This window comes from Nematostella vectensis, chromosome 7, assembly GCF_932526225.1.
Source record: "Nematostella vectensis chromosome 7, jaNemVect1.1, whole genome shotgun sequence".
In the NCBI taxonomy this organism is placed as follows: Eukaryota; Metazoa; Cnidaria; class Anthozoa; order Actiniaria; family Edwardsiidae; genus Nematostella; species Nematostella vectensis.
In genome coordinates, this window is record NC_064040.1 from 1,721,687 (window position 1) to 1,745,607 (window position 23,921).

Genomic DNA, 23,921 nt, shown 5'->3' on the forward strand with positions numbered 1-23,921 from the left:
CTTGCGCGCTCCCTGTGTGCCTGATCTCCGCAACGCCCTGGGTCCCCGAGGATGTAATTTATGTAACAGCTGCAAACATACAACTGCAATATTCATTTTACCCTGAAGCAGAGCTTGTGCTCAGGATTGGCTGAGGGGAAATGCGCTGTCACAGGTATCATCATGCCCAAGGACCCAGCGTACTTTGCGGGAGCTCCCAAAATCAAATGGAAAAGGCATACTATTTGAAGATTCCTTAGTCAGAAATGACCCAAGCCAAGGGGGGTGCGCGTCAACCCCGTGTAAAGAACAGAGGTATTTGCTTGCCGAAATATGTAGATATAAGAAGTAATTCTGTATTTGGTCAACTATTTCTTCAGTTGTCTCTAACTGTTGAAGCAGACCACCAGGTCCTACACATACCAGCAATAGGAGCTAAGGAGAGGACTCACATACACATAGATAGGGTGACCGTCGGCAATATCAATTTTAGCTAAGGAGAGGACTCACATACAAATAGATAGGGTGATCGTCGGCAATATCAATTTTAGCCCTAAGGAGAGGACTCCCATACAAATAGATGGGGTGATCGTCGGCAATATCAATTTTAGCTAAGGAGAGGACTCCCATACAAATAGATGGGGTGATCGTCTGCAATATCAATTTTAGCTAAGGAGAGGACTCCCATACAAATAGATGGGGTGATCGTCAGCAACATCATTTCTAAGGAGAGGACTCCCATACAAATAGATGGGGTGATCGTCGTCAATATCAATTTAAGCCCTAAGGAGAGGACTCCCATACAAATAGATGGGGTGATCGTCAGCAACATCATTTCTAAGGAGAGGACTCCCATACAAATAGATGGGGTGATCGTCGTCAATATCAATTTAAGCCCTAAGGAGAGGACTCCCATACAAATAGATGGGGTGATCGTCAGCAACATCATTTCTAAGGAGGACTCCCATACAAATAGATGGGGTGATCGTCGGCAATATCAATTTAAGCCCTAAGGAGAGGACTCCCATACAAATAGATGGGGTGATCGTCGTCAATATCAATTTTAGCTAAGGAGAGGACTCCCATACAAATAGATGGGGTGATCGTCGTCAATATCAATTTAAGCCCTAAGGAGAGGACTCCCATACAAATAGATAGGGTGATCGTCAGCAATATCAATTTTAGCTAAAGAGAGGACTCCCATACAAACAGATGGGGTGATCGTCAGCAACATCATTTCTAAGGAGAGGACTCCCATACAAATAGATGGGGTGATCGTCGGCAATATCAATTTTAGCTAAGGAGAGGACTCCCATACAAATAGATGGGGTGATCGTCAGCAACATCATTTCTAAGGAGAGGACTTTGGTTGTGGCCAGCATCAATTCTAGCACATTGGGTGAGGTCGAAGCAATTTCTGACCACTAGAGACACCACTATCAACAAACCCATTTACAGTTCTCATAAGTTTGTTGTGGTCCATAAGATTCCGCCATCAAGTACATCTCTTTTCTGATAATTTTCTAGAGTGGTTCGGTTGTTAGACCTCTAAGGGATAGCAGAATTGAGGGGTAGGGGCTAAGAGAATTTTGTACCCTAAAAGATAGGACAATCACAGTCTACACCAAGTCAATTCAACTTCTTTAATTTTATCCTGTGAATAGTTCTACTCCTTACACTAAAACAGAGGGCCACTTAGAGATAGATTTAGGGTTATACATGGTGGCTTATGATAAATATCGCATGTAAAAAAACTAAAGCAAATCATGTGGTATTCATAAACAAGTCTCTTCTAGTTGCAAGTTCAGCATTTTGTTACAGTAAGGGGTGATGCACCATGATTGTCTGCTACTTTTGATTACAAGAAAGCATCACACCAATCCTTCAGGCAGTTATAACAATCACTTGCTTGCTTCTTGTTAGCTCCAATAGTGTCTTTAACCCAATCTTCAAACATCTCCTCGTCTTTCTTTAACAGTAAGAATTGGCCAAGAACGACGTATGCCTTGTCGAATCCTTTGTCGGTGAATTTGTTCCCTAAAACTGGGCCGATACCCGCCAAATCTGTCACTAGTTTCTCTCCCATGGGCTCGCTGACAAAGTTCTTGTGTTTCTGGGATGTAGTAGAACTCATATTTCTGTTGATAAAAGAATGATAACACACCATTTTATTCTTTATTCAAATCTCGGCCTTATTCATTTTGATGACATCGTAAGATTGCCTTTTCAGCTTTGAACATAAATCGATCGCCTAATATTATGATAAAAATACGTAAAGTAATTATAAAAGGACGAAGGCAAGCAAATATTTACCTGATTTGGAAGAATTCAAGCCTTAAAATCCGGGAAATCTGCTCAGACTTCGAGAAAGACTTATTTCCTACTTTCGATGTTGTTCGCTCGAGCTTCAATGTTGAAATTGCTATTTTTGGTAAAGATAACCTTATAAGGAAGATGAAAAAGGCGGGAGGATTTCGATGAAATCATTGGTCCGCGTAGTACCACAATCTACATTTTCTTTACCTCATGTATACTTTAAATCTAAAAATCGTTTATCAAATAATACCTTTGTTTGCATATTTTACTAATACGGTATTATTTAAGCTTCCTCATTCCTGTTATTATTGAACCCTAACTAAAAGCCGCCAAGGGGTATCTGGTTTACCTGTGCTAGCGCGGCCAGCCGGTGAGCACTGGAATCAACCTCGTCCCAAGGGTCTTTTGAGTAATTTTCAATATGGCGTCTAGCTAGATTCTGAGTATCTGCATCCCGTTCTCTTCATATGACAACACTATAATCCTAATGTAGAACGAACGTTTTCGAAAGATTCCTCGAAAATCCCGTAAAAGTTATTTCCTTCTTGATAGATTTCCGTAAAGTTCTTTACAAAAATATTTGTCTATTTATCAGTAAAAAAAAGCTTATGATTCCTTGTTGACATACCGGCACCACAGACTGGCACTGCTGGAAGCGGAAGTTAAAAGTCTTCTCAACCATCAACCGCTAAAAAGGTGCGGGCTCACCCCGAAAACCCACCCGGGGAAAATCTTCCCGATTTGTATGGCTTTTCTGGAATTATTTGCCTCAAGAAAGCTCAACCATACACCCGGATTATTGTACATTAAAGGACTACATTCTCTCAAGATGACAGAAGGGCGTAAAGAACTTATGGAATTTCTTGAGAAACTAGAGATCAAATCACACACGGTGGAGCACCCGGCCGTATTTACCGTCGAAGCCATGATGCCTTACTTGAAAGATATCCCAAACGGAATAGTTAGTAAAAACCTCTTCCTTAAAGACAAAAAGAAGAAAGGTCTTTGGCTAGTGAGCTGCTCAGCAAATAGGGAAGTGAAACTAAATGATTTAGCCAAGAAAGTGGGTGCTAGTGGTGGGTTTCGATTCGCAGACGAAGCCATCATGGTCGAGAAACTTGGCGTTGGCCAGGGATGTGCAACTGGATTCTCACTTCTTAATGATAGAAACCAAGATGTGAAGTTTATATTAGATGCCGAGTTCACTGATTATAGTAAGCATGACTGGGTTTATTTTCATCCCATGGAAAACACTGCAACTACGGGAGTTAGTCCAGAAGATTTTATAAAATTTGCAAAGGCAACCGGACACGATCCCATTGTAGTAAACTTCGATGAATAGATTACAGCAGTGCAAGCGTGTCTACGCACGTGGTGTGTGACGTCACCGGAAGTTGTATAAACCGGATATTGTTACATAGATTACAGCAGTGCAGTGGCGCATCCTTAAGGGTTGTTAGAGGCAGGCGCCCCCACCCCCCGAGAGCAAACATTTTCTACAAATTTACTCCATACTCCTGCCAAATCCTGGCCCCTATTAATTCACATCAGAAGGTCACATGCTTTAGATTTTGTAATTAACAAATTGATCTCATTTTTGCATGTGTTTGTCCTCTAATAGATGCACAGATGACATCACAGCGTGCCATGAACAAAAAAGTATGCAACGGTACACATTCAAGTTGCATGACTTTTGTTCATGACACATTGTGACCTCTTCTGTGCATATTCTAAAGGACAGATGCACAAAACAATGAGATCTATTTGTTTCATACAACAATTAAAATGTTCTCTTACTTTATAAGCATGCGATTTACAAGCGTCATTGTATAAATGGTAATAGCACAGTATTATAGTTTTTTTCTGCTGTATTATAGCTTGAAGGTGTAGTTCACATATCCAGTGAGATTATATTTGTAATTTTACTCATAAACAACATATGAAGTAACACAGGGATGAGGTTTACTTGGGATTTTTTATTGTGGTGGCAATGACAACTCAAACCAAGATATTTTAAGCTGTGTAGTTATTGAACATTCATATATTCACATTAAAGAATTCACTCTTTTGTTATTTTTTTATCATTAAAAATAGCACTGTCTATTCACAAGAATACTTCAAAATAACAATCTACAAATGAAGCCTGACATGTTATTGACAATATAAGTTTGAAAATATCTTGGTTGCTTACTTGAATTAGCTGATAGAACTGGATGCTCTGTTAAACAGATGTAACTGACAAAGGAGGACTCGCTTTCGCAGCAAGGATGGCATACATGCCTGGATTACATTAGATCTCTAGCTGTATTATTCCAATTTATTGTTGTGGATTTCACTTGTTTCTTTAAATAAGTGCTGGATCGGTTTAAAACTGAAGGTTTCTAACACCAATTCAACTGCCAGCAGCATCCTTAGACTTTTTTCAGAAAAAGACTTGCAGCCAAGAAAGAAGTAGACAACTCATTGTTAAAGGCCGAAAAAGGTCCACGTATGTTTGACTCACTATACGTTTGGCATCATGGATGAAAAAAAGCTGTTCCCGGTATTGCCTCTACAATTTTCTTGCCTTTTCAGTAAAAAAAAGCACACACACACAAATTTATATCAAATAGACCCCTGGCTATTTTTAGCAGAATTTAAAAAAATGAAAATGAAACAAAACAACATATAAAACAAAACAACAGAGCCCCCCCCCCCCACGATTTTGGGTGTGTGAAATACAGCCTAGGATTTTGTCAATATTCTATGCGATTTTACTCCCCCCTCCCCCCGTCTTTAATTGCATTTTTGATATTTCATGTGGATATTTAGGTGAATAGGTTAATAAGCTTAAACCATAAAAAAAGAGAATCACCAAATCGCACTTTTTAAATTTATTTTATGCTTTTTACATGTTATAAAAACAACAGTTTTTTGTTTTTTTATTCCATTTCTGGTCTCGGTTATATCCCCATGGGCACTAGAGAGGATTTATCAAGGAATCTATTATACGTGCAACGTGTAACCCTATTTAGGGAGTGTTCATTAAATGCACCATCTTAAAACTGAGAGCCCCCTTCCATTGAAAACATTTTTTGGGCCCCCCCCTACCAGAACCCAAAAAAATTCAGCCCTCCCCCCCCCCCCCCCCCCCCCGCCTTGTCCGAGTTGATGATCCAGTCAAGTTCATCACTATTTCAGAGTCTGACATCATTCGAAGCCTCCCCTTATTACCCTCCCCCCCTTCCCCCTCGGTGTTTTTAATGAACACTTCCTAAATGCCGCGCCTTCATCAATTAAACTAAAATACATCCTCTCAGAAAAGTGGGAGGGGGGGGAAGGGGGAGAGCGTTCTCCCCAGTCCTCCCTGTCCGCCGCCCCTGCCATTCCCCACCAACTGCTGTCCGCCCCTGCCATTCCCCACCAAATACTGTCCGCCCCTGTCATTCCCCACCAACTGCTGTCCGCCCCTGTCATTCCCCACTAACTGCTGTCCACCCCTGCCATTCCCCACCAACTGCTGTCCGCCCCTGCCATTCCCCACTAACTGCTGTCCACCCCTGCCATTCCCCACCAACTGCTGTCCACCCCTGCCATTCCCCACCAACTGCTGTCCACCCCTGCCATTCCCCATCAAATACTGTCCGCCCCTGTCATTCCCCACCAACTGCTGTCCACCCCTGCCATTCCCCACTAACTGCTGTCCACCCCTGCCATTCCCCACTAACTGCTGTCCACCCCTGCCATTCCCCACTAACTGCTGTCCACCCCTGCCATTCCCCACCAAATACTGTCCACCCCTGCCATTCCCCACTAACTGCTGTCCACCCCTGCCATTCCCCACCAACTGCTGTCCACCCCTGCCATTCCCCACCAACTGCTGTCCACCCCTGTCATTCCCCACCAACTGCTGTCCACCCCTGCCATTCCCCACTAACTGCTGTCCACCCCTGCCATTCCCCACCAAATACTGTCCACCCCTGCCATTCCCCACTAACTGCTGTCCACCCCTGCCATTCCCCACCAAATACTGTCCGCCCCTGTCATTCCCCACCAACTGCTGTCCACCCCTGCCATTCCCCACCAACTGCTGTCCACCCCTGCCATTCCCCACCAAATACTGTCCGCCCCTGTCATTCCCCACCAACTGCTGTCCACCCCTGCCATTCCCCACCAAATACTGTCCGCCCCTGTCATTCCCCAAGAGAGCGAAGCAGCATTTTTGCTGAACGTCACGTCACTGGACAAGAGACGTCTGGAGGCTCTGGTAGCCATTGTAAAAAGAAACCAAATCAAGCCAGAATAACTGGAAAAAATCAAACAGTAAACCTTGTCTATGAAAACACAGTCATGTAAAAAAAAATACCTCGTATACTTGAAAAATAAAAATAAGCAAAACAGGAACAGGAAACTCCACGTCAGATATCAGAATCAGATTTCTTCTCCAAGGTCAAACGCCATGTTTACCACCAGTCTCGGGCATTATTGTTCCAATATCGGACGGGATGTCTCCTGAAACAAAACTTCTTCTCGTGTGTGTACCAGCTGCTTTTGCGACCGCAGTAGCTTTGTTTTACTGGCACAAGACCCGTAAGAGAGAGTTTCGTGCCGCGGGACATGTTTCGGGACTGTACATTTACCCGATCAAGTCTTGCAAGGGAATCCCGCTGGATTCAGCGCAATGTCTTCTCGAGGGATTACGATACGACAGGTTTGTTCGTTCACAGTTGAAGTATGGTTTGTTTAAGGTCGATTTTATTTCAGCTTCTTTCGATCGGTAGAAGAGAGATGTATATTGGCTTCTTTTGAAATAGTATTTTAAGTTTTCAGCCTCGGAATAGCTGAGGTCGGTTGCTTTGTTATTGTATTGTTTCTCTAGACATTCATTCTAATTTGTTATAGGTCACTTTGGAAAATAGTTTATCTTTACAACAATTTTAATACTGGCTTAAAACGTCTCACAAAACAAATTTTAAAAATACGCAATGGCTATAATGCCCGACAGTCGGAACAGGTCTTGGATGGTCTAAATGCCCGACAGTTTTCAACTTATTCAAATAACCCAGTAAATTGTCTTCCTAGTGAGTTCAAAGTATTCTATATTTGTTGAGAAAGGGCAAGCGAAAATACGAACTCGAAAATTAAGAAGAAATTGACGCATGATGCGCGAAAAGTACTACACGCAAAAATATTCAAATTTTCAGTATTTACGGCCAATCGACCAGAGAAATGGATATCAGAGGACTAAGTACTTTTGGGTACCTTCTCTTCAAGACTCCCCAACCCACCCCCCTTAAAGCCGCATTGTCACCAGTTTACTTCCGGTCGATTAAGTAAAAATCTCCGATTATTTTTAACGGAAAACGCGAATAATATTTCAAAATATTGAAAGCAGTGTGTCTCTTGGAAGTTTCTTTTAAGAATGTGATTGATAATTTAGAGCGGATGGCCTGTTAAATATCTCGGATTCTAATAGATTTTTTTTGTTTTTTTAACGGTTGAGGTTTCCGTCGGACCTCCGGAAGTAAACTGATGACAATGCGGCTTTAAGCAAGTGTGCATTAATCTCAAGTGCGTTTTTATTTCAGACGTTGGGCTGTGATTGATAGTAAAGGTGAAACACTCACATGTTCTAAAGTGGCCACCATGGTTCTCATTTCACCATCCTTTGATAAGGAAATGGAGAATCTTATCCTAGATGCGCCTGGGATGGAGACACTCAAGATACCATTGTCTAGGAGAACTGACAAGATCAAGGATATACAGTAAGTGGCCATATATATAAGTGGACTAGAGTTTGCAAGTGTTTGTAAGTAGGTTGGAGTCGAAAGACTCCAAAACTAAAGACTCACTTTTAATTTCACATAAAAGCTTGTTGTTTCAGAGTTACACGCACTTGGGCTAAGGGAGTTTCTGTAGGAGATGCAGCATCTGATTGGGTGTCCAGGTTCCTGGACATTCCAGGATGTGAGCTATGCTGTGTGGTTAAGCCACGTTACTTGGTTGAAGACCCAAAGTGGGGTGATCGAGCGCAGCCTGGAGACAAGGTAGGCAGTGCACGCACATACCCTGGAATTGCTGAGGGGGGCGGGGGGGGGGGGGGGGGGGGGGTGCGCAGTCACAGGTATCATGTGGAGAAATGATAGTATTTGGCAATATTTCATTATAAGAAATAACCCACTTATAGGCAGCCAATAGGGAGTATCTGATCCCCTGCGTGCCAATAATGGCAAATAGATTTAAGGGGAGGTGCCACCTTTGGTGGGTTCCATAACCACTTGTTTAACACCATTAGGTTCATGATGGGACCTCTAGAGCACAAATGCACCACAGGGACACATGTAAAGGAGCTCTACTCTTAAAAGATCACTGGACCATCTGGAAAACACGAAGGTGTTGCTGCACCAATGATACAAGTAAGGAAAGCTAATTATGTTTTGTGCAGGTGGATTTTGCAGATAACACTCCCTTGATGATTTGCTCACAAGCATCACTCAAAGAACTAAGCAAACATTACAAAGAGCCAGTCAACATGGGCAGATTCAGGCCCAACATCATAGTAGACGGGGGGACACCCTACGATGAGGTAGGTCAGGGGTGGCAAAGGGGAAGTGATTATATTACATTTGAAAATTTGAAGAAGAAAAGAGAGGGATGTATCACAGCAGGTATGGGGATACAATAAAAGAGAGAAGGGGAGGGGTAGGGGTGATAGTATCATTGTGGGTAGGGGGGGGCATAGAAGGATGTAGGGAAGGGGGAGGAGTGATAGTATCATGGTGGGTAGGGGGGTACCATAGAAGGATGTAGGGCAGGGCGAGGGGTGATAGCATCATGGTGGGTAGGGGGTACCATAGAAAGATGTAGGGGATGGGGAGGGGTGATAGTATCATGGTGGGTAGGGGGATACCATAGAAGGATGTAGGGCAGGGGGAGGGGTGATAGCATCATGGTGGGTAGGGAGTACCATAGAAGGATGTAGGGGAGGGGTACGGGTGATAGTATCATGGTGGGTATGGGGATACCATAGAAGGATGTAGGGGAGGGGGAGGGGTGATAGTATCATGGTGGGTAGGGGGATACCATAGAAAGATGTAGGGTATGGGGAGGGGTGATAGTATCATGGTGGGTAGGGGGGGGCATAGAAGGATGTAGGGGATGGGGAGGGGTGATAGTATCATGGTGGGTAGGGGGTACCATAGAAGGATGTAGGGCAGGGGGAGGGGTGATAGCATCATGGTGGGTAGGGGGTACCATAGAAGGATGTAGGGGAGGGGTACGGGTGATAGTATCATGGTGGGTAGGGGGATACCATAGAAGGATGTAGGGGATGGGGAGGGGTGATAGTATCATGGTGGGTAGGGGGGGCCATAGAAGGATGTAGGGAAGGGGGAGGGGTGATAGTATCATAATGGGTAGGGGGGACAATAGGAGGATGTAGGGGAGGGGGAGGGGTGATAGTATCATGGTGGGTAGGGGGGACAATAGGAGGATGTAGGGGAGGGGTAGGGGTGATAGTATCATGGTGGGTAGGGGGGACAATAGGAGGATGTAGGGGAGGGGTAGGGGTGATAGTATCATGGTCGGTAGGGGGTACCATAGAAGGATGTAGGGGAGGGGGGGGTGATAGTATCATGGTGGGCCATAGAAGGATGTAGGGAAGAGTATTCAAGGAGGAAAGCGTAAAAGGGAATGAAAGGTGGCTGATGGCATTGCTAATGAACTTATAACCATGCCCCAAGCAAACTAGAGGTGGAATCCATGTTTTTGTAGGATTGTTAAAAGTGATGTCACAGTAATATCTTGCTTCACTATTGTCTTTTCAGGATAGCTGGAGGACTGTTATGATTGGGAACACTGTTCGTTTACGGTGGATCAAAGCATGTTCAAGGTTGTTATAATCAAGTCCCCACTTTGTCAAACTATCTTCCATTTATAAAACCCACACATCAAATTATGGCTGGTAAAAGACCATTAGTCTCAAATGTCTGTGTACCTGCTGGAGATAGGCATTAAGAACACACAAATGCATTGTGCAATCCGCCGTTTTTTGTAAGTGAACCGTTAACAAAAGCCAGTGAGATGATAAAGAACTGACCATAGTGACTTTGTGAAAATGGACCCTTCATTCCTGAAGTTCTCAAACCACAGTAAACCTGAAACCATGATAAATGAATGCCGGCGATAGGGCGGGAGGGTACGCGTCTTACTTCTTGATAATTAATTTAAGCCAAGAGGCCTTTTGGCATCCTGGGATAAGTGGATACTTTTGCCACATCGCTTATCCATTTATTTATGGTAAATTTGCCAGGTGCTCTGCCATCAATGTGGATCCAGTAAGGGGGGTGAGGACACTAGAGCCACTGCATACACTGAGCAGGTAAAGCAAAACTAGCATGTGTTTGTGTGTATGTGTGGGTAATGGGGTGGTATGTGTGGTTGGGGGAAGAGTTGAAGGGAGAACACTTGTAATAGGCTGGAGCTCATAAGCTATTCACCAATAGAGGAGTATTCCCAATACTTATTAGCCCTTGCCTTCTGGTTTAATCCGCAATTGGGGGTCGAAGATGCCTCACAGTAGCGGATCTACGGGGGGGGGGGAGTTAGGGGGTTTTATTAGGGCCCCCGAATGGTCCCCCGAAATTTCGATGTGCTCGCATGCTCGCGAAATGTTTTCCGCCGTCTTCACATGCTGGCGCAATGTTTTCCGCCGTGCTCGCATGCTCGCGCAATGTTTTCCGCCGTGCTCGCATGCTCGCGCAATGTTTTCCGCCGTGCTCGCATGCTCGCGCAATGTTTTCCGCCGTGCTCGCATGCTCGCGCAATGTTTTCCGCCGTGCTCGCATGCTCGCGCAATGTTTTCCGCCGTGCTCGCATGCTCGCGCAATGTTTTCCGAATTTTGGGCCCACCCCTCCCCCCCTTGGCAAAAAGCTAGATCCGCCCCTGTCTCATATGTATACAAGGGGTCCTGAGCTTCGATAGTCCAACAACAACAACAACAAAACAACTGACTCATTTTTTTGGTGCTGACGCTTATTGACGCACCACCGCAAAAAAATGTCACAGGTCAGACACGGTTTTGTTCCGCTCCGAAATGCCGCTTGGAAATAGGGCGCAAGTAGACGTTTGATATTTGTTGTTTTTTCCCTTTAATAATTAAGGTGAAAACAAGGGCCTGCGAGAAGTCCAAGTTTTGTCAGGGTTATTAAACACGCCCGTTTATATGACAGTTTCATGCTGCATTCCTTTCAACAACAACAAAACAACTGACTCATTTTTTTGGTGCTGACGCTTATTGACGCACCACCGCAAAAAAAATGTCACAGGTCAGACACGGTTTTGTTCCGCTCCGAAATGCCGCTTGGGAATAGGGCGCAAGTAGACGTTTGATATTTGTTGTTTTTTTCCCTTTAATAATTAAGGTGAAAACAAGGGCCTGCGAGAAGTCCAAGTTTTGTCAGGGTTATTAAACACGCCCGTTTATATGACAGTTTCATGCTGCATTCCTTTTTGTGAAAATCCTTGTTTCCTCTACAGGGTGAGAAAGATTCCATGGGCAGACCGAAGACACCAAGGTAAACCTTGGTTTGGCTGGAACGCTTGCCCGGATGTCATCGGTTTAATCAAGGTCGGGGATCTTGTGTGGGTTTTGTCCGAGTAAATGCCTGGGACGAGGAAACTGTGCGTGTAGTAGCAACGCCTTGCTTCAATGGAGGGCTAACGCGGAAACGTCAGCGAAACTACTCTGTTTTTGCAAATGTAAAACAATTTTAACCTTTGTTGGTTTCCTTTCCTTGATTCCATTACGCCTACGCAGACCACATAGTTTTTTTCTCAGCTTGTCTGTAGTTTAAATAGTATAGCGCTGCAGGGGCTAGCCCAGGCGCGCGCGGTCATCCTGAATTTTAACTTATGCTAAATTATGCTAATGTAGCATACATAAACAAAAAAGTCCGCATACCACCTAGATATTTTACAGTGTGTCTGTAGTTTCTCTAGTATACCACCTAGATATTTAACAGCTTGTCTGTAGTTTCTCTAGTCATATACCACCTAGATATTTTACAGTGTGTCTGTAGTTTCTCTAGTATACCACCTAGATATTTAACAGCTTGTCTGTAGTTTCTCTAGTCATATACCACCTAGATATTTTACAGTGTGTCTGTAGTTTCTCTAGTTATACCACCTCGATATTTTACAGCTTGTCTGTAGTTTCTCTAGTCATACCACCTAGATATTTTACAGCTTGTCTGTAGTTTCTCTAGTAATACCACCTAGATATTTTTCAGCTTGTCTGTAGTTTCTCTAGTAATACCACCTAGATATTTTTCAGCTTGTCTGTAGTTTCTCTAGTAATACCACCTAGATATTTAACAGCTTGTCTGTAGTTTCTCTAGTCATATACCACCTAGATATTTTTCAGCTTGTCTGTAGTTTCTCTAGTCATACCACCTAGATATTTAACAGCTTGTCTGTAGTTTCTCTAGTCATATACCACCTAGATATTTTACAGTGTGTCTGTAGTTTCTCTAGTATACCACCTAGATATTTAACAGCTTGTCTGTAGTTTCTCTAGTCATATACCACCTAGATATTTTACAGTGTGTCTGTAGTTTCTCTAGTCATATACCACCTAGATATTTAACAGCTTGTCTGTAGTTTCTCTAGTCATATACCACCTTGATATTTTACAGTGTGTCTGTAGTTTCTCTAGTTATACCACCTCGATATTTTACAGCTTGTCTGTAGTTTCTCTAGTCATACCACCTAGATATTTTACAGCTTGTCTGTAGTTTCTCTAGTAATACCACCTAGATATTTTTCAGCTTGTCTGTAGTTTCTCTAGTAATACCACCTAGATATTTTTCAGCTTGTCTGTAGTTTCTCTAGTAATACCACCTAGATATTTTTCAGCTTGTCTGTAGTTTCTCTAGTAATACCGCCGAGATATTTTACAGCTTGTCTGTAGTTTCTCTAGTAATACCACCTAGATATTTTACAGCTTGTCTGTAGTTTCTCTAGTCATACCACCTAGATATTTTTCAGCTTGTCTGTAGTTTCTCTAGTCATACCACCTCGATATTTTACAGCTTGTCTGTAGTTTCTCTAGTAATACCACCTAGATATTTTACAGCTTGTCTGTAGTTTCTCTAGTGATACCACCTAGATATTTTACAGCTTGTCTGTAGTTTCTCTAGTGATACCACCTAGATATTTTACAGCTTGTCTGTAGTTTCTCTAGTAATACCACCTAGATATTTTACAGCTTGTCTGTAGTTTCTCTAGTAATACCACCTAGATATTTTACAGCTTGTCTGTAGTTTCTCTATTCATACCACCTAGATATTTTACAGCTTGTCTGTAGTTTCTCTATTCATACCGCCGAGATATTTTACAGCTTGTCTGTAGTTTCTCTAGTAATACCGCCGAGATATTTTACAGCTTGTCTGTAGTTTCTCTAGTAATACCACCTAGATATTTTACAGCTTGTCTGTAGTTTCTCTAGTCATACCAGCTAGATATTTTACAGCTTGTCTGTAGTTTCTCTATTCATACCACCTAGATATTTTACAGCTTGTCTGTAGTTTCTCTATTCATACCGCCGAGATATTTTACAGCTTGTCTGTAGTTTCTCTAGTCATATATCACCTAGATATTTTACAGCTTGTCTGTAGTTTCTCTAGTAATACCACCTAGATATTTTACAGCTTGTCTGTAGTTTCTCTAGTCATACCAGCTAGATATTTTACAGCTTGTCTGTAGTTTCTCTAGTAATACCACCTAGATATTTTACAGCTTGTCTGTAGTTTCTCTAGTCATACCACCTAGATATTTTACAGCTTGTCTGTAGTTTCTCTAGTCATATATCACCTAGATATTTTACAGTGTGTCTGTAGTTTCTCTAGTAATACCACCTAGATATTTTACAGCTTGTCTGTAGTTTCTCTAGTAATACCACCTAGATATTTTACAGCCTGTCTGTAGTTTCTCTAGTCATACCACCTCGATATTTTACAGCTTGTCTGTAGTTTCTCTAGTAATACCACCTAGATATTTTACAGCTTGTCTGTAGTTTCTCTAGTCATACCACCTAGATATTTTACAGCTTGTCTGTAGTTTCTCTAGTCATATATCACCTAGATATTTTACAGTGTGTCTGTAGTTTCTCTAGTAATACCACCTAGATATTTTACAGCTTGTCTGTAGTTTCTCTAGTAATACCACCTAGATATTTTACAGCTTGTCTGTAGTTTCTCTAGTCATACCACCTCGATATTATACAGCTTGTCTGTAGTTTCTCTAGTAATACCACCTAGATATTTTACAGCTTGTCTGTAGTTTCTCTAGTCATATATCACCTAGATATTTTACAGTGTGTCTGTAGTTTCTCTAGTAATACCACCTAGATATTTTACAGCTTGTCTGTAGTTTCTCTAGTCATACCACCTAGATATTTTACAGCTTGTCTGTAGTTTCTCTAGTCATATATCACCTAGATATTTTACAGTGTGTCTGTAGTTTCTCTAGTCATACCACCTAGATATTTTACAGCTTGTCTGTAGTTTCTCTAGTAATACCACCTAGATATTTTTCAGCTTGTCTGTAGTTTCTCTAGTAATACCACCTAGATATTTTTCAGCTTGTCTGTAGTTTCTCTAGTAATACCACCTAGATATTTTTCAGCTTGTCTGTAGTTTCTCTAGTAATACCGCCGAGATATTTTACAGCTTGTCTGTAGTTTCTCTAGTAATACCACCTAGATATTTTACAGCTTGTCTGTAGTTTCTCTAGTCATACCACCTAGATATTTTTCAGCTTGTCTGTAGTTTCTCTAGTCATACCACCTCGATATTTTACAGCTTGTCTGTAGTTTCTCTAGTAATACCACCTAGATATTTTACAGCTTGTCTGTAGTTTCTCTAGTGATACCACCTAGATATTTTAAAGCTTGTCTGTAGTTTCTCTAGTGATACCACCTAGATATTTTACAGCTTGTCTGTAGTTTCTCTAGTAATACCACCTAGATATTTTACAGCTTGTCTGTAGTTTCTCTAGTAATACCACCTAGATATTTTACAGCTTGTCTGTAGTTTCTCTAGTAATACCACCTAGATATTTTACAGCTTGTCTGTAGTTTCTTAGTAATACCGCCTAGATATTTCACAGCTTGTCTGTAGTTTCTCTAGTAATACCACCTAGATATTTCACAGCTTGTCTGTAGTTTCTCTAGTGATACCAGCTAGATATTTTACAGCTTGTCTGTAGTTTCTCTAGTCATACCACCTAGATATTTTACAGCTTGTCTGTAGTTTCTCTATTCATACCACCTAGATATTTTACAGCATGTCTGTAGTTTCTCTATTCATACCGCCGAGATATTTTACAGCTTGTCTGTAGTTTCTCTAGTAATACCGCCGAGATATTTTACAGCTTGTCTGTAGTTTCTCTAGTAATACCACCTAGATATTTTACAGCTTGTCTGTAGTTTCTCTAGTAATACCACCTAGATATTTTACAGCCTGTCTGTAGTTTCTCTAGTCATACCACCTCGATATTTTACAGCTTGTCTGTAGTTTCTCTAGTAATACCACCTAGATATTTTACAGCTTGTCTGTAGTTTCTCTAGTCATACCACCTAGATATTTTACAGCTTGTCTGTAGTTTCTCTAGTCATATATCACCTAGATATTTTACAGTGTGTCTGTAGTTTCTCTAGTAATACCACCTAGATATTTTACAGCTTGTCTGTAGTTTCTCTAGTAATACCACCTAGATATTTTACAGCTTGTCTGTAGTTTCTCTAGTCATACCACCTCGATATTTTACAGCTTGTCTGTAGTTTCTCTAGTAATACCACCTAGATATTTTACAGCTTGTCTGTAGTTTCTCTAGTCATATATCACCTAGATATTTTACAGTGTGTCTGTAGTTTCTCTAGTAATACCACCTAGATATTTTACAGCTTGTCTGTAGTTTCTCTAGTCATACCACCTAGATATTTTACAGCTTGTCTGTAGTTTCTCTAGTCATATATCACCTAGATATTTTACAGTGTGTCTGTAGTTTTTCTAGTAATACCACCTAGATATTTTACAGTGTGTCTGTAGTTTCACTAGTAATACCACCTAGATATTTTACAGTGTGTCTGTAGTTTTTCTAGTATACCACCTAGATATTTTACAGCTTGTCTGTAGTTTTTCTAGTAATATCACCTAGATATTTTACAGTGTGTCTGTAGTTTTTCTAGTATACCACCTAGATATTTTACAGCTTGTCTGTAGTTTCACTAGTAATACCACCTAGATATTTTACAGCTTGTCTGTAGTTTCTCTAGTATACCACCTAGATATTTTACAGCTTGTCTGTAGTTTCACTAGTAATACCACCTAGATATTTTACAGCTTGTCTGTAGTTTCTCTAGTATACCACCTAGATATTTTACAGCTTGTCTGTAGTTTTTCTAGTAATATCACCTAGATATTTTACAGTGTGTCTGTAGTTTCTCTAGTATACCACCTAGGGGAAAGGGAATCGGATAGCTTTGATTGCTGACCGGGGATATTGATACCGGATAGCTTTCAGATAGAGACAAAGAGGATGGTGCTATAGACTTTTTAAAACTCAGGTAAACAAACTTATTACGTCCGTAATGAACCATATTTATTCTGGGACTTCTGAGGATTGCTTTTCTGTAGTTTGCAAAAGTTATAATAACAATCCTAACCGAGCCTTATAAGTCTCTGGCTATTATAGTACACAAGTGTAAAAACAACGATTGACTGATAGAAAGACAAAAAAACGAACTTATAGAGTTTTTCAAGAAGCCCAACTTGTGTGTGAAAAAAACTCATCAAATAATTAGGGTTCCTCTTCTGCAAAATATCTGTTCCGCAGCCGGTTTTTTTATGGCTGGGAAAATGTTAGACCCCTCGGTTGCTGGGGAATTAACCGTCCTGAATGGTTCTGCTGGCAAATTTGTGTCGTCGAACTAGTTGTGCTGGGAATACTTTGGGGGCGCTGGAGCGAGCGGGGGATGCTCGGGGAAAAAATCGTCCCGATCGGTTATACGGGCAATTATTCATGTGCTAAAATGCCTAACCACTGCTGGATCAAAAAAAAAAAAATTTCCAAACAATGCTGGCTGGGAAAAAAAGAAATGGTCCCTCCTGGGAAAAAGGAACATTTATTTTTTCCAGGAACTTTTGAGTTGATATTTTCGGCATCAGAACGTGTTTCGAGTAGGGGGGCTGTAGCGGATCTGGGGGGAGGGTTTAGGGGGGTTAACCCTCCTTTGGGCTGCCAGACGTAACAAAAAAAATCAAATGTAACAAAAAAATCACCCCTCCCCCCTTTGTCACTGAGCCAACTCCCCCTCCCTCCTTTAGCGAAAAGCTAGATCCGCCCCCCGGGGGCTCGTTGTATGCTTTTGAAACGCGCTAGCCGAAACCGGGCAAAAAACCCTCAATTATCCCCTGCGGCTTTGCATAGTACACTGTCCATAACTGACCTATAAACGTTCTGAGCTGACCTGGCGATGTCTTCCGTAAGTAAAGCACTTCTCGTGTGTGTACCTGCTGCTTTCGCGACCGCAGTAGCTCTGTTTTACTTGAAAAAGACCCGCAAGAGAGAGTTTCGTCCCGCGGGACATGTTTCGGGACTACCCGATCAAGTCTTGCAAGGGAATCCCGCTGGATTAGGCGCAATGTCTTCTCGAGGGTTTACGATACGACAGGTAAGTTGAAAAAAAAGTTTGACATTACTGATTACAATAGATAAAGTGTGTTTAGTAGTATCGGTGCCGGCGAGTTTCGGCTTTTTGCGTGCCACTAGGTAGCAGTTCAGATTACGCAAGGTCAAATTACCCGGGTTATCTAAACAAACACGGAGAGCGCGTCCAACCAGGCACATCTCGCACATTAGAGGCAATTTCGTATCAGAATTTAGCCTAACAAACTCTGTTCCTACTTCCCTTGCTTGTGGCTGGGGATTAAATTCGGTCTAGAATTTCGAAGATTTACTTGTTGTTATACACTTTACTACCATTTCATCAGTAGAAGTTCCAACAATTTAATATCATACTCTCAAGCACGAGAGAGGGTCCAGATAGTTAACAATGCCATGCTCCCTGGTATAATCTGGGGCTCTAACAAATTTGTTTTTTTGTTTATTTATTTATACAGACGATGGGTGATTGTTGACACTCAGGATAGAATACTTTATTTTTCCTTGTGTCCAAAAATTTTTCTTATTTCACCATCCTTTGATAAGGAAATGGAGAATCTTATCCTGGATGCACCTGGTACGGAGACCCTCAAGATACCATTGTCCAGGCGAACCAACAAGATCAAGGATATACAGTAAGAGTATTATTCATTAGATACCTTCAGTGTTAGATTTTTGTCACCCCACGGTATTTTTTTATATTAAAGCCCCCCCCCCCCTATCCTTGAGGATGGTGCCTCCCTTTTAGAAACAACAGACTTGAAAGTCTGTTATTTTGCTGGCTGCAATCTAAATTTACCCCAAATGGGGTAACCATGGCAAGCCTGGTGATAAGGTAACAGTCTTGTTATACCAGAGTATGGAATTAGGAAGAGGTGCAAGTTTGGTGAAGGGGGATATACACAGGGGCGGATATCCTCCCCCCCCCTTTTTGAGAAAAAAATTGAAAATTCACTTTGTTTGAAGAAACTCTGGAGAAGGTACTTTCCATGTGCCATCCCCCACTTTACTTTGCTGATGTGGCAAATTCAATTCCATCTTGTTGTTAGATCTGTGTGACCTACCCAGAACCACTGGATCAGTTATAAGCTGTTTATCCGGCCATTATCCATCCCCTATTTTGAAATCCTGGAACCGCCCCTGATACATTTGGCATTCACCTTCATCCTATATTCACAAGCATTGTTATACCAAAAGTCCTGGAATTAAGGAGGAATGAAGGGGTACACTCTGTTTTTCTTATGAGTTAACATTAGGACAGGAACAATTCCGACTAACCCTAAATGAGAGCCAGCAAACAGACTACCTTTACCCCTGTTTGTTTTGTACAGGTTGGATTTGCCAACACTGCCGCTGTAATGATCAACTCACAGTCATCACTCAAAGAACTGAATAAACATTATGATGAGCCAGTCAACATGGACAGATTCAGGCCTAATATCATAGTGGATGGGGGGACACCCTACGAGGAGGTAGGTCTAGATGGAAGGGGTGTGAGTGTAATTAATAGTATCATAGTGGATGGGTGTCTTATGACGAGGTAGGTCTGGATGGAAGGGGTGTGGGTGTAATGGTAATAGTATCATAGTGGGTGGGGGGACACCCTACAAGGAGGTAGGTCTAGATGGAAGGGGTGTGGATGTAATGGTAATAGTATCATAGTGGGTGGGTGTCTTATGGACGAGGTAGGTCTGGATGGAAGGGGTGTGGGTGTAATGGTAATAGTATCATAGTGGGTGGGGGGACACCCTACAAGGAGGTAGGTCTGGATGGAAGGGGTGTGGATGTAATGGTAATAGTATCATAGTGGGTGGGGGGACACCCTACAAGGAGGTAGGTCTAGATGGAAGGGGTGTGGATGTAATGGTAATAGTATCATAGTGGGTGGGGGGACACCCTACAAGGAGGTAGGTCTAGATGGAAGGGGTGTGGATGTAATGGTAATAGTATCATAGTGGGTGGGGGGACACCCTACAAGGAGGTAGGTCTGGATGGAAGGGGTGTGGGTGTAATGGTAATAGTATCATAGTGGGTGGGGGGACACCCTACAAGGAGGTAGGTCTGGATGGAAGGGGTGTGGGTGTAATGGTAATAGTATCATAGTGGGTGGGGGGACACCCTACAAGGAGGTAGGTCTGGATGGAAGGGGTGTGGATGTAATGGTAATAGTATCATAGTGGGTGGGGGGACACCCTACAAGGAGGTAGGTCTGGATGGAAGGGGTGTGGGTGTAATGGTAATAGTATCATAGTGGGTGGGGGGACACCCTACAAGGAGGTAGGTCTAGATGGAAGGGGTGTGGATGTAATGGTAATAGTATCATAGTGGGTGGGGGGACACCCTACAAGGAGGTAGGTCTAGATGGAAGGGGTGTGGATGTAATGGTAATAGTATCATAGTGGGTGGGGGACACCCTACAAGGAGGTAGGTCTAGATGGAAGGGGTGTGGATGTAATGGTAATAGTATCATAGTGAATAGGGGATGTCTTATGGGGAGGTGGGTTAGGGCATCGAAGGGAATAGGGGATAATGGTAATAGTATCATAGTGGATGGGGGGCGTCTTATGGGTAATGGGTAAGAGTTTCATAGTGATGATGGTGGACATCTTATGAGTAGGTGGGCTTGGGGATGGAAGGGGTGTGGGGGTAATGGTAATAGTATCATAGCGGATGGGGCACATCGCTTGTGGAGGTAAATGTGTTTCTTAAGCACATCCTCTATCGTCCTGTATCGAATTTGAATAGACAAGTTAGGGTTATTTAATGGGTATTTGATTTTGATTAACATATCTATGTCTATACTAGGATAAATGGAGGACCGTGAAGATTGAAGACAATGTCTAGTTTCGATGAATAAAAAATTGTGTATGGTAATATAACTAAAGATATCAAGTTGAACACTCACATTGGTGAAATTACGACCAAGTCTAACAAAACTCTTGGGTTCCTAAAACGTCATGTCAAGGTCAGGTCACCAATCTTAAAGAGAAAGCCTACAACGCTATCCTTAGGCGTAAGACCAATATTGGAATAATACCGCCATTTGGGATGCGCGAGAGGGAGTTGAAAATAGTGGCAATTGGGTTGAAATGACAAAACGGGATGGGTTCTGTCAAGATAATACCCGTTGGACAGCGTCGCCAATATCCTAAACAAGCTTGGATGGGACGCACTTACAAAGACAAGGGCAATCTCTCGCCTCAATCTTATGTTTAAAATAGTCAACAGCCATGGTCTGGGCTTCTCTGATCTATAATGCTTGCCATTTTAAAGTTGCCCGAACGTGAGCGCCGATCCGCTTAAGGGAGAAAGGACAGAGGAACCAATGCGCACTCTAAATAGGTGATTCTTCCATAACACCAAAGTATGATATTTATGAAAATTTTGTCAGTGTATTTTGTTATAAGGCGCTTATCTTTGTAAGTCCGTGCAAACTGCGCCAGCTTTGTTGAAGAGAAAGCACGTAGCATTGTTGGTCCTGTTAAGAAATGTATTGATGTATGCCACAAAGTGCTGGCTTATTTAGTTTCTGATCAACAAGTGAGACTGCGCTAATAATGTTGACGGGTTGATGTTTTTTGTACCGTTGAACAGGAGGAGAGGTTATGCCGATGGGAGCATGATAAAGATATGACAAAGGGGTCACCTCTTTAGTTTCGAACTCCATGAACTACCACACCACTCTGGGGGCGTTAAAGCATGTTCCATATCGAGCACACTATTGAATATGCTTCATTCTCATGTCATTGAAAATGCTTCATTCTCATGTCATTGAATATGCTTCATTCTCATGTCATTGAATATGCTTCATTCTCATGTCATTGAATATGCTTTATTCTCATGTCATTGAATATGCTTCATTCTCATGTCATTGAATATGCTTCATTCTCATGTCATTGAATAGTGCTTCATTCTCATGTCATTGAATATGCTTCATTCTCATGTCATTGAATATGCTTCATTCTCATGTCATTGAATATGCTTCATTCTCATGTCATTGAATATGCTTTATTCTCATGTCATTGAATATGCTTCATTCTCATGTCATTAAATATGCTTTGTTCTCATGTCATTGAATATGCTTCATTCTAATGTCATTGAATATGCTTCATTCTCATGTCATTGAATATGCTTCATTCTCATGTTATTGAATATGCTTCATTGTCATGTCATTGAATATGCTTCATTGTCATGTCATTGAATATGCTTCATTGTCATGTCATTGAATATGCTTCATTGTCATGTCATTGAATATGCTTCTTTGTCATTGCTCATGTCATTGAATATGCTTCTTTGTCATTGCTCATGTCATTGAATGCTTCATTCCTCCTTTATTCTCTTTTTCCCTTTTCCAGGGTCGGACCCGCGATACGAAGGCAAGGCCTGGTTCGGTTGGGTTGGTACCCCGGATGCGATTGGCTTGATCAAAGTTGGGGACCCTGTGCACGCGATGTTAGAAATCAAACAAGAGAGTTTGGATCATTAAAACTTTTTGTCTTCACAAATCCATGTAAATGTTTCTGCAAATCAGGAATCCTACATGATAAACACATCTTACACATTACCCATGGGGGTACATCCCTTGCTTCCGCTTCTTTTGCTCTTTCGAGAGCAATCGTAACGTGGGGGGATCCAGATATGACACGCCCTTAGTTACGGTAAACGTGTTTCTCTCGCCCACTCGTTATTGACTTTATCTCCAGTGTATGTGAATAGAAAATGGGCACTTGTTCGAATTTGAGTTTTGAATGTTCGCGATGCTTGTAATTTTTTTAACCTCGTTCCCAGGGCATTTTTCTTTCTACCGAGCAGGTAGCAAAAACGGGCGGGGTCCAGGGAACATGTTTGTTTTTATTTTCGCTGTGTATATTTTAGAAATTATTTAACTCTGAATGCGCGAACTTCAGAAAGAAGCCTACTGTTCGTGTATTTCGTCGGTCTGATTTCGACCAATTATATATATATATTTTTTTTTTCTTGCATGAAAATATCAAATATATACTTTTACACTGATGCATATCTTTTTTACGTATATATTATTATATTAATCGTATCTTCAGTTAGGGAAAAAGGCTCATTTTGATTTCAATGTTTTGGTGTGAAATGCTGGCGGCCCAACACAGAAAAAACACCACGAAACTCCAAACTTCCAGCACCAAACGGTAATAAATCACCAATTGTTCTACATTGTTCTACAGTCGTGTTTTACAGATCAGTAGCAGGTTCATACCGGCGCGCCCATACTGGCCCTTTTGTAACGGCATCCGCATGCCATGGATAACCCCTTAGTTATTTTTAGTCATCTCATTACGTCACCAATCAATGTAACGCTAGCGATCACGTGACCTTAGCTTTATAAACGCAGCAAAATTGTAAAGCCCCTAAGGCTCACAGAAATTCGACGGGTTCACACGGGTTTAAGTTAGCGCCGCCCTAGGCCAAGCTTGCTGTAAAGCTTACCAAGTTCTTACACGCAATAAAACGCTAGCCTTGTGGAATTTGTGAGTACTTCATCAAAAGTTTCCCGGATCTCTCCGCCACGCGGAGCTGACGCCACTACACCTTTCCTTGTACCTTACCCTTTTTTTGAGGGGGGGAGGGGGTGAGGGTTCTCGCTACCGGTTTTGATTCTTATCTTGCGGCCGCATTTTGGCATTTCCAGAAGCACAAAGTACCAGATCAGTATTGAATTTATGATGTCACGATTTCCGATATATCCAATTGATTCTTCTTGGAGGTTCAAATTATCAGGATTCAATAGCGTAGTAGCATCTAAACCCGGGCAAAGAGAAAACGACGCGCACCAAATACAATAAATTAGGGTAATGGAAAACAAATAATTAAGCGTTTAGCGTAAATTTTAGAACAAAATACCCATTAACCCTATAAAAAGATGATTACAGTAAGATGCCAAAAAATTAAC

At 41.9% G+C, this 23,921-nt stretch overlaps 4 protein-coding genes across 6 annotated transcripts; 3 read left to right on the top strand and 1 right to left on the bottom strand.

Moving 5' to 3' along the window:
* The first annotated feature begins 44 nt into the window (after nt 1-44).
* Nucleotides 45-12,054, top strand: LOC5500087 (mitochondrial amidoxime-reducing component 1). Of its 2 annotated transcripts, none has more exons than XM_048730692.1 (7): nt 45-294; nt 7,863-8,039; nt 8,159-8,321; nt 8,720-8,860; nt 10,101-10,165; nt 10,586-10,654; nt 11,813-12,054. In XM_048730692.1, exons 2-7 carry the CDS (start codon nt 7,921-7,923, stop codon nt 11,934-11,936), a joined length of 681 nt encoding a protein of 226 aa, XP_048586649.1. In that variant the 5' UTR covers nt 45-294; nt 7,863-7,920; the 3' UTR covers nt 11,937-12,054. The 2 variants fall into 2 exon arrangements, with proteins under 2 accessions (XP_048586649.1, XP_048586648.1); XM_048730691.1 differs by lacking the exon at nt 45-294 and adding an exon at nt 6,402-6,985.
* Nucleotides 1,609-2,429, bottom strand: LOC5511946 (barrier-to-autointegration factor). The gene is made up of 2 exons (XM_001632299.3): nt 2,293-2,429; nt 1,609-2,117 (listed from the first exon to the last, which is right to left on the bottom strand). Exon 2 carries the CDS (start codon nt 2,111-2,113, stop codon nt 1,838-1,840), a length of 276 nt encoding a protein of 91 aa, XP_001632349.3. The 5' UTR covers nt 2,114-2,117; nt 2,293-2,429; the 3' UTR covers nt 1,609-1,837.
* On the top strand, nt 2,722-4,363 carry LOC5511979 (prolyl-tRNA synthetase associated domain-containing protein 1). Its single transcript, XM_001632253.3, has 2 exons — nt 2,722-3,633; nt 3,713-4,363. The coding sequence occupies exons 1-2, from the start codon at nt 3,041-3,043 to the stop codon at nt 3,714-3,716; spliced, it is 597 nt and encodes a 198-aa protein (XP_001632303.3). The 5' UTR covers nt 2,722-3,040; the 3' UTR covers nt 3,717-4,363.
* A 5,578-nt stretch (nt 12,055-17,632) lies between the features above and the next one.
* On the top strand, nt 17,633-23,496 carry LOC116618069. Of its 2 annotated transcripts, none has more exons than XM_048730694.1 (3): nt 17,633-18,008; nt 19,330-19,470; nt 20,804-23,496. In XM_048730694.1, exons 1-3 carry the CDS (start codon nt 17,811-17,813, stop codon nt 20,840-20,842), a joined length of 378 nt encoding a protein of 125 aa, XP_048586651.1. In that variant the 5' UTR covers nt 17,633-17,810; the 3' UTR covers nt 20,843-23,496. The 2 variants fall into 2 exon arrangements, with proteins under 2 accessions (XP_048586651.1, XP_048586650.1); XM_048730693.1 differs by having other exon boundaries at nt 22,354-23,496.
* Nucleotides 23,497-23,921: the final 425 nt, after the last annotated feature.